General features: G+C 39.1%; 1 protein-coding gene across 5 annotated transcripts in view; it reads left to right on the top strand.

Moving 5' to 3' along the window:
- Positions 1–392: 392 nt before the first annotated feature.
- SF3B1 (splicing factor 3b subunit 1) overlaps positions 393–13,841 on the top strand; it is a 37,928-nt gene continuing 24,479 nt past the window's right edge. For 4 of the 5 annotated variants that reach the window (XM_059892878.1, XM_059892873.1, XM_059892891.1 and 1 more), the window contains exons 1-3: positions 406–462; positions 11,862–12,028; positions 13,672–13,776. In XM_059892878.1, the coding sequence (XP_059748861.1) occupies positions 435–462; positions 11,862–12,028; positions 13,672–13,776 (300 nt within the window). In that variant the 5' untranslated portion in view covers positions 406–434. Of the gene's footprint in view, positions 463–11,861; positions 12,029–13,671; positions 13,777–13,841 lie in introns of all 5 variants that reach the window. The other variant, NM_001192994.1, reaches the window with a different exon arrangement.

The following is a 13,841-nucleotide window of genomic DNA, read 5'->3' as shown; positions in this document are numbered from 1 at the left end:
ACAGCTGAGACATGCTGAGGAAAGTTTTTGGCCTCAAAACGCCGTCTGGTGAATTTGGAGAAAGGGGACTGAAGGTCTGAGGCTTCTTCCAGTCCTGAAACCTTAGTGTTTCTTTCAGCGACTGTTTTAACTGCCCTGGTGAAATCCACTTTCCTCCACGGCGGAGTTACTCTTTATAGGGCGCTAAAGCTCACGTAGTCCTTGTCGGGTTTACCACGGAAACCGTCTCCGGGAGCAATCCTGACTCCTCCCTCCACCCACAATGCACCTCTCTGTTCTATCTAGGTGGCTGCTCTGTCACGTGTCACCGACCGAGCGCGCTCCCGCTTGGCGCTTGCGCGGAGAGCGGCCCCCAGCTATTTTTCTCCGTGGCAGCGGCGACGAGCGGAAGTTCTTGGGAGCGCCAGTTCCGTCTGTGTGTTCGAGTGGACAAAATGGCGAAGATCGCCAAGACTCACGAAGGTAAGCGGTTTTCCCCTTGTTACGTAGATTCTCCGCTGCCAACCTACTAAGACTTTGTCTTCCTAGGTTTCTGCCTCTTCCTGTGGTTTCTTTTCTGGGGGTCCGAACTCGCGCTTCGGGCCCCCGGTTGTCTGCTCGGCGCCAGAGGCGCAGGCCACTGCCCCGCGTAATGGCGTCCTACTCGTACACCCCCGACAGGCGCTTTGTTCCGTGTTTGGGTGCTGCTACTTCAGCATTGCTTTTGTTCTCTGACTGGGGGCCTCGTTTAAACGCGGTAAGGGAGCGGGGGAAAGGGCGTGGGAACAAAGTCTCTCTCACCTCTCGGAACTGTGGTTGGCATAGTTTGTGTAGGGGAGGGTCAGAAAAGCACTGAAATACGGCAGCCGCTTTCCGGGCGGCACTCAATCGAGTTTAGTCAAACTGAGGCTCGTTACTCTTTAAGTTTGGTTAATTTGTATGTCTTCAGGCGTCTAAGATACATACTTTGGGTTTTTTTGGTGGTGGTTCGGAATGATTTGGAAATAAAATCTGGTAGTTTTCTCCTCCCTTGATTACTTTTAGTATAACAGGGGCCTTTTTTCTTTTGAGACTGATTTTTGATGAAACAGGGAAAGGCACATTAATAATGGCTAAAGCTTTTGAACAAGTTGGTCGTTTTGTGAAATACAGAGTATGCGAAATTAGGAAAATATTGGCAATAGGCTGTAGTCCCCCTTCAGGGAGTATTCAGAAATGACAGGAAGTAGGGGCACTTTTGCGGAGAAGGCAGTGGCACCCCATTCCGGTACTGTATTAATGCTTGGTTCTTCTAAATTTGAATGGCATTTCAGCTTATGCTCAACACCTATTGATCAATTGTTATCTGATGATTGACTGATATTACCTGATACTTAAGCAAAACTAAGCAAACCTAGACATTTCAGCTGCTGCCATTGTGTAGTATTAGTACATAAGTAATCTGTAACTCGGAGAAGGCAATGGCACCCCACTCCAGCACTCTTGCCTGGAAAATCCCATGGACGGAGGAGCCTGGTAGGCCGCAGTCCATGGGGTCGCTAAGAGTCGGACACGACTGAGCGACTTCACTTTCACTTTTCACTTTCATGCATTGGAGAAAGAAATGGCAACCCACTCCAGTGTTCTTGCCTGGAGAATCCCAGGGACGGGGGAGCCTGGTGTGCTGTCGTCTATGGGGTCTCACAGAGTCGGACACGACTGAAGCGACTTAGCAGCAGCAGCAGCAGGGTCACTTTTGAGAAAAGATGAGGTATGGGAAGTTGGAACTGCATTCCTTGATTTTTGACTTGAAATCTGAAGTTTTAATCAAACACTGCTTCGAAGAGTTACTTTTATTTTACACGTCGTTTTTTACTTTTATGTCACACGTCGTTTCTGGGTTCGTGGCTTGGTGTTAGTTTGTGGGAGGTAATAAAGACTAAGGTCATCAAGTTTTATAGCCTAGTGGGGAAACAGCTATCTATCTTCATCCTTTATGAGGCAATTGAATGCTTAAATATAAGTAGTGTATTTTGGGAAGCTGGGTAACGGAGTCATTAATTTATGCTTAGGGTTATTTCATAGAGGAGGTGACGTATCCCTGCTCTAAAAGGATCAATCGGTTTTAAATTAGGGGAGGACATTTGAACCTGAGACGACATCTTGTACCTAGGCAGTGACTCGTGAAAGATGTGTTTGGCTAGTTGTGGCAGGAAAAGAGAGTTCAAGGAGGGAAAAAGTAGATGCATCTGAAAAATGTTGGTTGGGGCTGTTAATGATTGTGTCACCCCTGGGAATTGAGTCCAGTTTTTTGCAACTTATGAAACAGACTAATGAAGTGGAAGTGACTTTTATATTTTTACTGTTCTTGTTAGGTATTTGGGATTGAAACACTGTTTTAATCCCAAAGTGTTTTTTGGGCACTTCTGTCTTTAGACTACTACTTTTGTAAAATAATTAGAAAAGATAAAGATGTTGGCTATTGTTTATCTTGTAGATTATTCGTTTGGGGCATTTTGTGGCCTTGATTACTTTATTGGTATCTTTATGATAAGATAACTTTTGGATAGGAAAATCAAAGTTATGATTAGTTCTCCCGTGTTTTAGAAGCACAGTTGAAAGTTTTGGTCTGCAGAAGATTGCAAGGGTAACCTTTTAGGATGCTGAACTAGTTGAGAGGAAGTCTTGAATTTAAATCTCACTGGAGCAGTCTTGGTTTTTTGGCTGTGCTGAGTGTCTTGCGGGATCGTAATTCCCTCACTGGGAATTGAACTCAGGCCATGGCAGTGAAAGCACAAGTTCTAACTACTGGACCGCCTGGGAACTCCCTGGACCAACTTTTAAAAGTATGTAATACTTGTTTAATTTTTGTCTTAAAGTTTTCCATCATGTTGCTTTTTTATATAAAAATTAAAATCTTTTCATCCTAAATAATGCTTCTGGTAAGGACATTTCTTTGTTGTACCTGGTAATTTATTGTTAAAATATGGCTGCATCAGTACTTTGTAATTGAGTCTTGTAAGATAAATAATACTTTAGTATTCAAGCTGAAGTAAGTTATTGTTGTACCTTCCAATATAGTTTTTTTCCATAGGCTCTTATTTCCCTTCATTGACCCAAACCAGTCTTCTTTTCTTTTTCCTCTTGTTGTCATATTCCTTTCAAATATTTGTTAGAATCAACCCTTAACAGCCTCTTTAACCAACCCGATTATTATTTTTTTATCCTGGGTCACTGTGGCTTATAAGCTTCCCAGTATTGAAATATAAAAAGAACTGGATTTATTAAAATCAAATGTAATCCCTTTTTGCATGTCATGTCAAGTTTAGAAAGTTATTAATGTGGGTAATCTTGCCAGCCAGCGGTTCTTCAGATACTGCTGATTTTGGCCCGTGAGGGAACCACAGTGTTCTGTTTAGAAAGGAAAAAAGATGGATTATCCAAAAATTTCATGTATTGGCTTGTTTAGCCACTATCCCTTGAATGGATTTTCAGGGGCATCACAAGGCTGAAAAAGTTTTCTCCCTAATTCTTTGCTTGCAGAATGGCTGGAATAATGATTTTATTTCTCTGCGTCTTCTGAGATTTTTACTTTCCTGTGTCCAGAATAGTTGTTATTTCAGTTTTGTAGACATGTAGTATGAATGTTGTTAAAAAGGAAAAAAGTTGTTTAAAGATTTCAGAATTTTCCTTCCTGTAGAATTATGTAAGAATTTAATTGATACTAGTTAGGAATTAATCTTTTAGGAACTGTTGTTTGTAGTGTTCAGTAAAATAATTTACCACCATAGTTAGTTGTCCTACTAGGGTTTTGTTTAAGAAAAAGACTGAGAGTTGGTATACAGAATATACTTTCTGTTTTTCTGCATATTTTTTAGAAGTCTCAAATTTGAGAAATCCTTGTTTACCACTTGCTTCTGATTGGTAGTGATTAGATGTTACTTATGGATCAGACTAAAAGGTGATTAACATCCAAAGGCTGTGTCTGGGAGAATTCCCTGACAGTTTAGTGGTTAGGACTCTGAGCTTCCACTACAAGGGCCACTGGTTCTGTACCTGACCAGGGAGCTAAGATCGCACAAGCCTTGTAGCACGCCCAAAGGCTGTGTCTCTGTAATGCAAAGTGATGAATTATAGAACGTTGCAAATTGTACAAATTAAAAATGAGGAATAAAGATGTACCAAGGAGGAGGAAGTGCTGCAAGCTAGATTTAGCATTGTCTGAGGCATAGAAAAAAGGAAAGGCGCAGAAGGGGAAACCAGTAGGACAGAATTGGTGGGGAGCAGTTAAATAGTTGTATCAAATGTGACCAGTGATGGTTCATTTCAGAGTTTGATATTTAGGTCTTAGTTTAAAATACAAACAGTAGGTTAGATGTTTTCCATCTTATAGACGGTGCAAGTTCCAGCAGTATTTTATATTTTGATATCAAACTCGATTCCCAGATGAAACATTTGATGTATTTATGTCTGGCAAATGTCTATAATTTTAAGTTTTAAATTATAACGATTTTTGGATTAGTAATAAACAATTTTTAAGTAAATGAAAAATGGAAATCTGGTTATTGAATGACTTGAGATTTCAAATGGGCCTCTTCATAAATTTGTTGATGAATTCACGCTGTAAATATAGTCAACCTCTTGTCTCCTAGGGAAGGATTTGTTCTCTGATAGTTGAAAATCATCCTAGGATCAGTTTCCTCCAAAAAGAGAGTTTCAGTTGAATGATGACATTTCTGTAGATCACTGGAGCATAGTTGGTTTTTAAAATATACATATCTTAACGTTTACAAGATTTCACGTTACCATCACTTGAAAGATGAGTAAAACTGGAAAAGAAGAAAAAATGACAAGAATTGAAACTTTTAAGGGTTAAGATAGTACATCAGATCAGATCAGATCAGATCAGTCACTCAGTCGTGTCCCACTCTTTTCGACCCCATGAATCACAGCACGCCAGGCCTCCCTGTCCATCACCATTTCCCAGAGTTCACTCAAACTCACGTCCATCGAGTCGGTGATGCCATCCAGCCATCTCATCCTCTGTTGTCCCCTTCTTCTCCTGCCCCCAATCCCTCCCAGCATCAGAGTCTTTTCTAATGAGTCAACTCTTCGCATGAGGTGGCCAAAGTACTGGAGTTTGAGCTTTAGCATCAGTCCTTCCAAAGAACACTCAGGGCTGATCTCCTTTAGAATGGACTGGTTGGATCTCCTTGCAGTCCAAGGGATTCTCAAGAGTCTTCTCCAACACCACAGTTCAAAAGCATCAATTCTTCGGTGCTCAGCCTTCTTCACAGTCCAACTCTCACATCCATATATGACCACTGGAAAAACCATAGCCTTGACTAGACGGACCTTTGTTGGCAAAGTAATGTCTCTGCTTTTGAATATACTATCTAGGTTGGTCCTAACTTTTCTTCCAAGGAGTAAGCGTCTTTTAATTTCATGGCTGCAGTCACCATCTGCAGTGATTTTGGAGCCCAAAAAAATAAAGTTTGATACTGTTTCCAGTGATGGGACCAGATGCCATGATCTTCGTTTTCTGAATGTTGAGCTTTAAGCCAACTCTTCAGTCTCCTCTTTCACTCTCATCAAGAGGCTTTTTAGTTCCTCTTCACTTCTGCCATAAGATAGTACATCAGAGAACTTAAAAAAATTCTGTTTATGTACACCAGAGGATTCCATCTCAGAGAAGAGAGAGCTTTTATTTTCTGTTGCATGGGGCCAGAGGCTGTGTTTTCAAAGGGTTAGAAGAAATGAGAACCAAGAATGAGAAAAAAGGAGAAACTTTAAATTGCTTTTAAAACATTTTAACTTTTTATTGAAAATTGAAAACATATACAAAAATACAATAGTGAAATAAACCCCCATATTGTGCTTATCTAATCATATGGCTTGAACAGTTGTAAAGGCAGAGTTACCTTTTCTTAATCTCTTCACTAGTCTTTTTCACCTTTCCTGTTATTTCAAAGCAAATCCCAGATAGATAATTTTATACATATATTTTTTTGGATAAATAGATAAATTTATTTTCTGATTATTAGACCTCTTTCTCAATCTTATTATGGCAAATATACATAAAATATGTAAATCCTAAGTTCTTTTTGGACTTGCCTGGTGGCTCAGATGGTAAAGCGTCTGCCTACAATGCAGGAGAGCCCAGTTCAATCCCTGGGTTGGGAAGATCTCCTGGAGAAGGAAATGGCAACCCACTCCAGTATTCTTGCCTGGAAAATCCCATGGACGGAGGAGCCTGGTAGGCTACAGCCTGAGGGGTCGCAAAGAGTCAGACACAACTGAGCAACTTATGACTTACGACTTATTTCATTGGTTTCTACCAAACATCAAGAGTCAGCCATAGGTTTACCCATGTCGCCTCCCACGTGAACATCCCTCTCACCTCCCTCCCCAGCCCACCCTCTAAGTTGTTACCTAGCCCTGAATTTCCTGAGTCATGTAGCAAATTCCCATTGGCTATCTATTTTATATATATCCATACATTTTTCAGTGTGTATCTCTAAAATATAAGGACTTTAAAAAATACCATTATTAAGAAAGGGGGAAAAAACCATTATTGGGAGTTCCCTGGTGGTCTAGTGGTTAGAATTCAGCTCTTCCACTGTGGTGGCCTAGGTTCAATCCTTGGTTGAGGATCAGAGATCCTGTATGCTGCATGGCACTGCCAAAAAAAAAAAAATCTGTTATTAAACCTAAGATTAATAAAATATCCATCAGTGTTTGATATTGCTGATTGCCTTATAAACATTTTTTTACAATTCATTTGAATTAAATTCCAAATAAACTTCGTATATTGTACTCTTAAATCTGTATGTTCCTCCTTCATGTCTTTTTATTTTTTCTTGCAATTAACTGGTTGCAGTACCTTTGTCCTGTACGGTTTCCCACAGTCTGGAGGGAAAGGAGAAAATGGCAATAAAAACACAACTCCCTGTTAGACACTCGCACCACGGCTGTGACAGTCAAGGTGTCAGGAGGCCCACAAGCAAGGAAAGCTCCAAGAAAATTAATGGCTTTTGGAAAGAGTACAGTTCTGAAATAATACTTCAGGTTTTGGTTAGACTAGCCAAGGCAAGGAAGTCTAACAAAGGACTTGAAAATTCAAGTGCCCTTCCCACTCTAACTTTGCTAAATCACTGTAATCTCGTTGGACTCTTTTTGACCCTGTAGACTGGAGCCCTCCAGGCTCCTCTGTCCTTGGGATTCTCCAGGCAAGAATACTGGAGTGGGTTGCCATGCCCTTCTCCAGGGGGTCTTCCTGATCCAGGAATCAAACAGTGATTGAACCCTTGTGTCTAGTCCATTGGCAGGCGAGTTCTTTACCACTAGCGCCATAATGGCAATGAATATACTCACAATTTTCTAATAAGCTTTATTGCTGCCGGCAATTTTTTTTTTTTTTGACTCCTACTGATAGACATACCTTAAAACGGAAATACGAACTTAAGAAAAACTCTGTTCTTGACAGATTATCCTCTAGAATCATCCTTTAGTGAGTCTCTTGCAGGCTCTTTGGTAAATACCAGTCTAATACTTAACTAGTACTTTGATTCCCGCCCCCCCCCCCCCAGGTCTTTGTTTGTTTGTTTGTTTTTTAACCACTTCCAGAATATGCCAGCTCTGGGGATTTGAAGAATCATGCATCATTTTAATTTTAGGATTCCAAATCTACCATCAGGATAGGGAATTTCTACTTCTTTTTTCTTTTCTTAAAAAATTTTATTGGAGTGTAGTTGATTCTACTTTAATCTGTTTTTAAACTTTCAGCATTAATAACCAAGAGTGCTATCACAGAAGCCTCCTTCCCCCTTGATAGATTTTACTGAAGATAGGGGTAGGGTTAGATAGAGAACAGAAATGAGGTGCTTATGCAGATAATTTAGAAATCCATATTAGATGTTTATATCTCCTGATACCCTTTAATGCCATAAAACTGGGATTTTATAATTTCATATATCCCAGCTTTTCTTCATTTTACTGTTTCCTTAATTTCTCTCCCGTATTGTATTGGTCAAAATTCTTCTGTTATACAGAATAATTCATTTCTCCTCTGTTCTTAAACTTGCTCAAGTAAACCCACAAAAAGGGCTCCAAAAGTTTCTTATAAAATGAAGCATGTATTTGCTCTAAGACTCAGCAATCATACTCACAGGTTATTTACTCTGGGGGTGTTAAAATCTGTGTTCACACAAAAATCTGTACACTAATGTTTACAGCAGCTTTGTTTGTATCTCTGCAAGCTGCAAACAACTTGAATGCCAGTCAAATAAAGAATGGATAAATACTCTGTGGTACGGTGGAGTACAGCTTGGTAATAAAAAGACATACACTATTGATATGCACAACGCGAAGACTGGAATACTTACACCTTGTGGTGGATTAAGAGTGCTAGCTCTTGGCAGTCACATACGTGACCATTAGGAGGTCCCAATCTTTTGTCCAATCTCTAGCAGACAGTATCCATTTTTCTTTATTTTTACATCTGAATGTCTTGAATTATAGAGATTCTAAATTGGAAGGGGATTAGGTGGTAATAGAGGATTTGTTCACGTTGGTCATAATTGAACTAGAGCTAGATTAGCATAAACATTTCCTTCTTTGCCTCCTCACATCCTTTTTTTAATATTTTAGACCTCTGGTTATTCTTCTTTTGGGTATGTTCCACCTCACTTTTTTTCATACTTGTTGTTTGAGTGGACTCCGGGAGTTGGTGATGGACAGGGAGGCCTGGCGTGCTGCAGTTCATGGGGTCGCAAAGAGTTGGCCACGACTGAGTGACTGAACACAACTGAAGAAGTCTTACGTGTTAATAATTTGCTGTCTGAAATTATCTATTTGCTTATTTTTAGTCAGTTCCTATTTAAGAAAGTACAGGAGTACTTGTGTACCAGTAGCTGTAATATAGTGTTAGGTAACTTTGAAAATAAAGAGTTAAAGACAACTTTTTTGTCTTTCCCAGAGATGTAGAGTGTAAAATTTGAAAGCTGTGGTATTTTATAAACCTTTGCTGGAGAGACAACTTTGAAAAATTACTTTCAGAGACTTCTATTATGAAATGTAATACAGGAAAGTGTAGGAAAAAAAATGTACTGAACACAGTGTAACCCATTGTCCAACTTTACCAATTCTTAATATTTTGCTATAATTGTTCCACAATAAGACAACTGTTGCTAATCAGTAAAGACATAAAATCAGTAGGTAAAATTCAGTAGATGACAGTTTGTGAATAAACATATTATCCAAATAAAGGGATGTTAGTGAAACCTTACAACGGAAAAGTTCTTTAGAGGGGAAATAAAGCTGTCTGTGATGTAAGTTGGGGACTGAGCATGCTGCACAATGATAAGTGTAGTGTGATGCAGTTTTTATGAAACAGTGCCCCTTTCTGGTTTTTCATTTGTATATCACCTAGAGGAAAATATAAAATTGGTGATTTTGGTGAGACTGGGATGGGCTGCAAATGGAGAGGTATTGGGCTAGGTATGAGTTTCCTGATAATGTGGAAGCATGGGTTCATACACTGGAGGTTCTGATTTAGTGTATTTGAGGCCTAGGAGTCTGTTCTTGTAACAGATTCCTCAGGTGATTTTGATGTAAGTGGTTAGTTAGTAGACTATACTGATGCTGTGGAGAGGAGATTGCAGACTATTTGGCTGGCGCGATTAACCCATTTGTGTTTATTGCCTGAGTCCTGATGACAGTAGCATTTATGGTTCTTTAAAAAAAAAATACTTTGAAAAATGATACATGCACCTAGTGGTGGTGGTTTTTTATTTTTTTTAAACCGTAAACATTTCTGAAATGGGAATGTTCAAAAAGGAAAAAATGAGAATAGATCTCCACTCATCCTTGAGCCAATTTTACTAATCCCTGAGAGAGTTCTTTGTATTATATCAGGAGAAAAAGTGTTCTGGGGGGCAGGGGGGATCTAATATGGGTTAAAGCTTAAATATATACATAAATATATAAACAACAGTAGAGAGAATAGTTGGAGAAGGCAATGGCATCCCACTCCAGTACTCTGGCCTGGAAAATCCCATGGATGGAGGAGCCTGGTAGGCTGCAGTCCATGGGGTCGCTAAGAGTCGGACACAACTGTGCGACTTCACTTTCACTTTTCACTTGCATGCATTGGAGAAGGAAATGGCAACCCACTCCAGTGTTCTTGCCTGGAGAATCCCAGGGATGGGGGAGCCTGATGGGCTGCCGTCTATGGGGTCGCACAGAGTCAGACACAACTGAAGCGACTTAGCAGCAGCAGCAGCAGCAGCAGAGAGAATAGTAAAATGAATCAGTCCACTCAGATGACGATATTTCTGTTTGTGGTTAATTGTGATGGAGGCCGTTGGCTGCCTGGGCTCCTGTAACAGTTTTGAGGGGAGAAATGCAGGAAAAATAAGTGGGGATGGTAGTGCTCTGATACACTATAAGAGATTCGTTTACAAACTGGGGCTGCTAATTTCAGTATTAACTCTATTGCCTTATTTTGAGTTTCTGAGACTTGCTCCCGCACGCTGTGCCTTGGACTAGATAATGTTATTGCATTTTCTACTTTAAACCACACACATCTTGAAGACTTAGAGAGGGTTTTCTCCCTTAGCTGGGGGTGGGGGTTAGGCATTTATTTGTACCACTTGAATTTTTTCCTTTTGATGCTTGCAAACTAATAAATGAGTGTTTCAAAAGTGCCTAGTATCAAAGGACTAGTTCAGTTGAAGGTAATGAGCTAGCAAGAAATGCCTGTTCGTGAGGTCACAGGTCGCTGGCAGTGGAAACGCTTTTTTCTTTACACACCTATAGATTATTAAGATTATTAAAATGAAACATCAGTTTGTAATTTAAAGTTACCTGGTGTCAGGAAAGACTTTGAAAAAAGGTTGGAAGTCTAGTCTGTATTTAAAGGAGACTGAAGAGACATGACTATATGCAGTGTGTGGTTCTTGATAGGATCAGGAAACAAGAGAACATGTTACTAGGATGTGAAGGATGTTACTAGGATGATTGGGAAATTATCATGATTTAGATAATTGATGGAGATATGAAATTAGATTATAAGATGATGAGTTAAAAATTAGCAAAGCAGTTAAGAGTTGATACTTCATTCACCACATGTGCATCTTCTGAATGTCAGACCTATGGATAGACACAGTGCTTGGGGGACTCATTGAATGCTTAAGTGTTTCATGCTCATTATGTCATTTAATCCTTAAAATGAAACTCTCTGTTGTAGGAAACTGAGACACATAGATCAGTGTATTAGTAGGTAAAGAGCCTTTAAGGCATACATTTTTAATTTAAAGCTCAGACTGTAAGTCATAAATCTAATGTGATGGTGGTTGCAGCCAAACTGTAGGGCTCTGTATTACATGCTTAAGAATTTAGATTTTATCCTTTGTTATTTTACTATTGAAGATGTTTAGGTTTTTACCTCGGAACTTGTTAGGAATGCAGAAACTTGGGTCTGATCTAGGCCTTTTGCATTCTAACAAAATCAGAACACACAGACGATTTGTTGCACATTTGAGTTTGAGACCCACTCTCTACAGTACTGTTTTTACCTTTCTAGTAGTGTTTAAATAATCTTAAGTGTTGTTCTTGCTCCCTAATCAATGTCACCAGGATTCTTTCAGTTGGGAAAGGTTAAAATTTAATGGTAGTTTAATAAACTTTGGCAAGCTGTTTTTAATGTAAGAGTAACTTGTAGTTGATAAAATAGGATTTCTTTTGTGTGCATAAGTACCTTCTGTTGAGGTGGAGATATTTTAAATTTATTAAAAATCAATACTTTTTTATGGTTATTTTGATAATACCCAGTAGAGAAATGTATTATGTTGAGTGCTGTTTGGAAAATGAGACTAAGAAAATCTGTGTTTATTTTCTTACAGATATTGAAGCACAGATCCGAGAAATTCAAGGCAAGAAGGCAGCTCTTGATGAAGCTCAAGGAGTGGGCCTTGATTCTACGGGTTATTATGACCAGGAAATTTACGGTGGAAGTGACAGCAGGTTTGCTGGATATGTGACATCAATTGCTGCAACTGAACTTGAAGATGTAAGTTTCATAGTATACAAAAAGTCCTAGCATTTTTTTGTTGGAGAGCAAGAAATATAAATTTTCTGGTTGGAGTCATCTGGTTTAATCTCAGAAGACATTTTGGAGATTGAGAAATCTTTTCTTTGGGAGGCTAAAACTGTTGAAGGTGTCTTTCTCTTCTAAGACTTCTGGAAGTGCTCAGTTCTGACTCTTATTTTAAAACTAGTTTATTTAGCAAAGCACCTGGAAATCATTAACCATTGTAAAAGTAACCTACTGAGTTATTGTTACCTACTGAGCTCTATCTGGAGGAGCCCTGTAAGAAGTGATTTCATTGTAAATGGCTTGTGACCTCTGATATTTGCTTGATACTGTTTTTTTCTCCCTTGGTATCTTAATATGAATGAACTGTTTCTTGGTACTGACATTAATGGGCTTTTTCGAGCCTGTTTTAGTTAACTCCGAAGGATGATTACCTCTTATTTTGAAACACATCTCTTAAAGTATTTTCATATATTCCACAGAGCTTATATCTTGTCAGACCATCCCAAACATCCAAATTTGGTGAATAGCTTATCACTTTTGTGTGATTCAGTAACCTGTGTATATAGATTGTGAAACTTATTGTTTTTATGAAATTCAAGCCATATTTTATTTTATAGTTAGCACCTTTTTTAAAGAAAAATTTTTAAGTGCCAAAGCAAAGTTTGTAGAAGCCAGTCAGGCCTCTTTGCATATCATACCTTAATGGTAAGAGGCAGTAATGGCTCTGTGTTCCAAAAGCTGACTAGGAAATTGTTTTTTCAGTTTTAAATAAAATAAATGACGTGTTAAGATCTTCTTGAGATCTCCCTGTTGTGGCACTTCTTACATTAGTAAAATAATAATATAACATTATTCTGTCTAAACACAGTAATACTATTAGGGAAATACATTTAAAATTAATTACATTTTACTTTTTTCTGTGGTTAAACCATGTTTTTTAAAAAAGAGTTAGACCAGGAAACTGGAGAATTCTAAAGAAGCTGTTTGTAGTTTCCAAATCTGAAAAACAAATTTAATCATGCCCACTGAGAGTCCCTTGGACTGCAAGGAGATCCAACCAGTCCATTCTGAAGGAGATCAGCCCTGGGATTTCTTGGGAAGGAATGATGCTAAAGCTGAAACTCCAGTACTTTGGCCACCTCATGTGAAGAGTTGACTTATTGGAAAAGACTCTGATGCTGGGAGGGATTGGGGGCAGGAGGAGAAAGGGATGACAGAGGATGAGATGGCTGGATGGCATCACCGACTCGATGGATGTGAGTCTGAGTGAACTCCGGGAGTTGGTGATGGACAGGGAGGCCTGGCGTGCTGTGATTCATGGGGTCGCAAAGAGTTGGACATGACTGAGCGACTGAACTGAAGTGAGAAAAATGAAATGCTCACATTTTTCTAGTCCATATATAACTTTGACTTCCACAGAAAGCAGTCCTTATTGAATCTTTTTAAGAGTGTAGAAAACTATATTTAATTGTTTTAATAGTTTTTTGAGTTGAACAGAAAACCCAAGTGTTAACAAGTTTTATCATACTGTATTTTGATTTCATATTGAATCTCTATGTACTTTCTAGTTTCTAAGTTCTGACATTTCTTGGTTTTGGGGGGGCATTCCATTGCAGGATGACGATGACTACTCATCATCTACAAGTTTGCTTGGTCAGAAGAAGCCAGGATATCATGCCCCTGTGGCATTGCTTAATGATATACCACAGTCAACAGAACAGGTAACTTAAAGATTAAACCAGAGTTTATTTGGATAAAGAAAACTGAATGTCTCAACTCCCGGGGA

This window comes from Bos taurus, chromosome 2, assembly GCF_002263795.3.
Source record: "Bos taurus isolate L1 Dominette 01449 registration number 42190680 breed Hereford chromosome 2, ARS-UCD2.0, whole genome shotgun sequence".
In the NCBI taxonomy this organism is placed as follows: Eukaryota; Metazoa; Chordata; class Mammalia; order Artiodactyla; family Bovidae; genus Bos; species Bos taurus.
The sequence above is the reverse complement of the archived record's forward strand: the minus strand, read 5'-3'. Positions and strand labels throughout refer to the sequence as shown.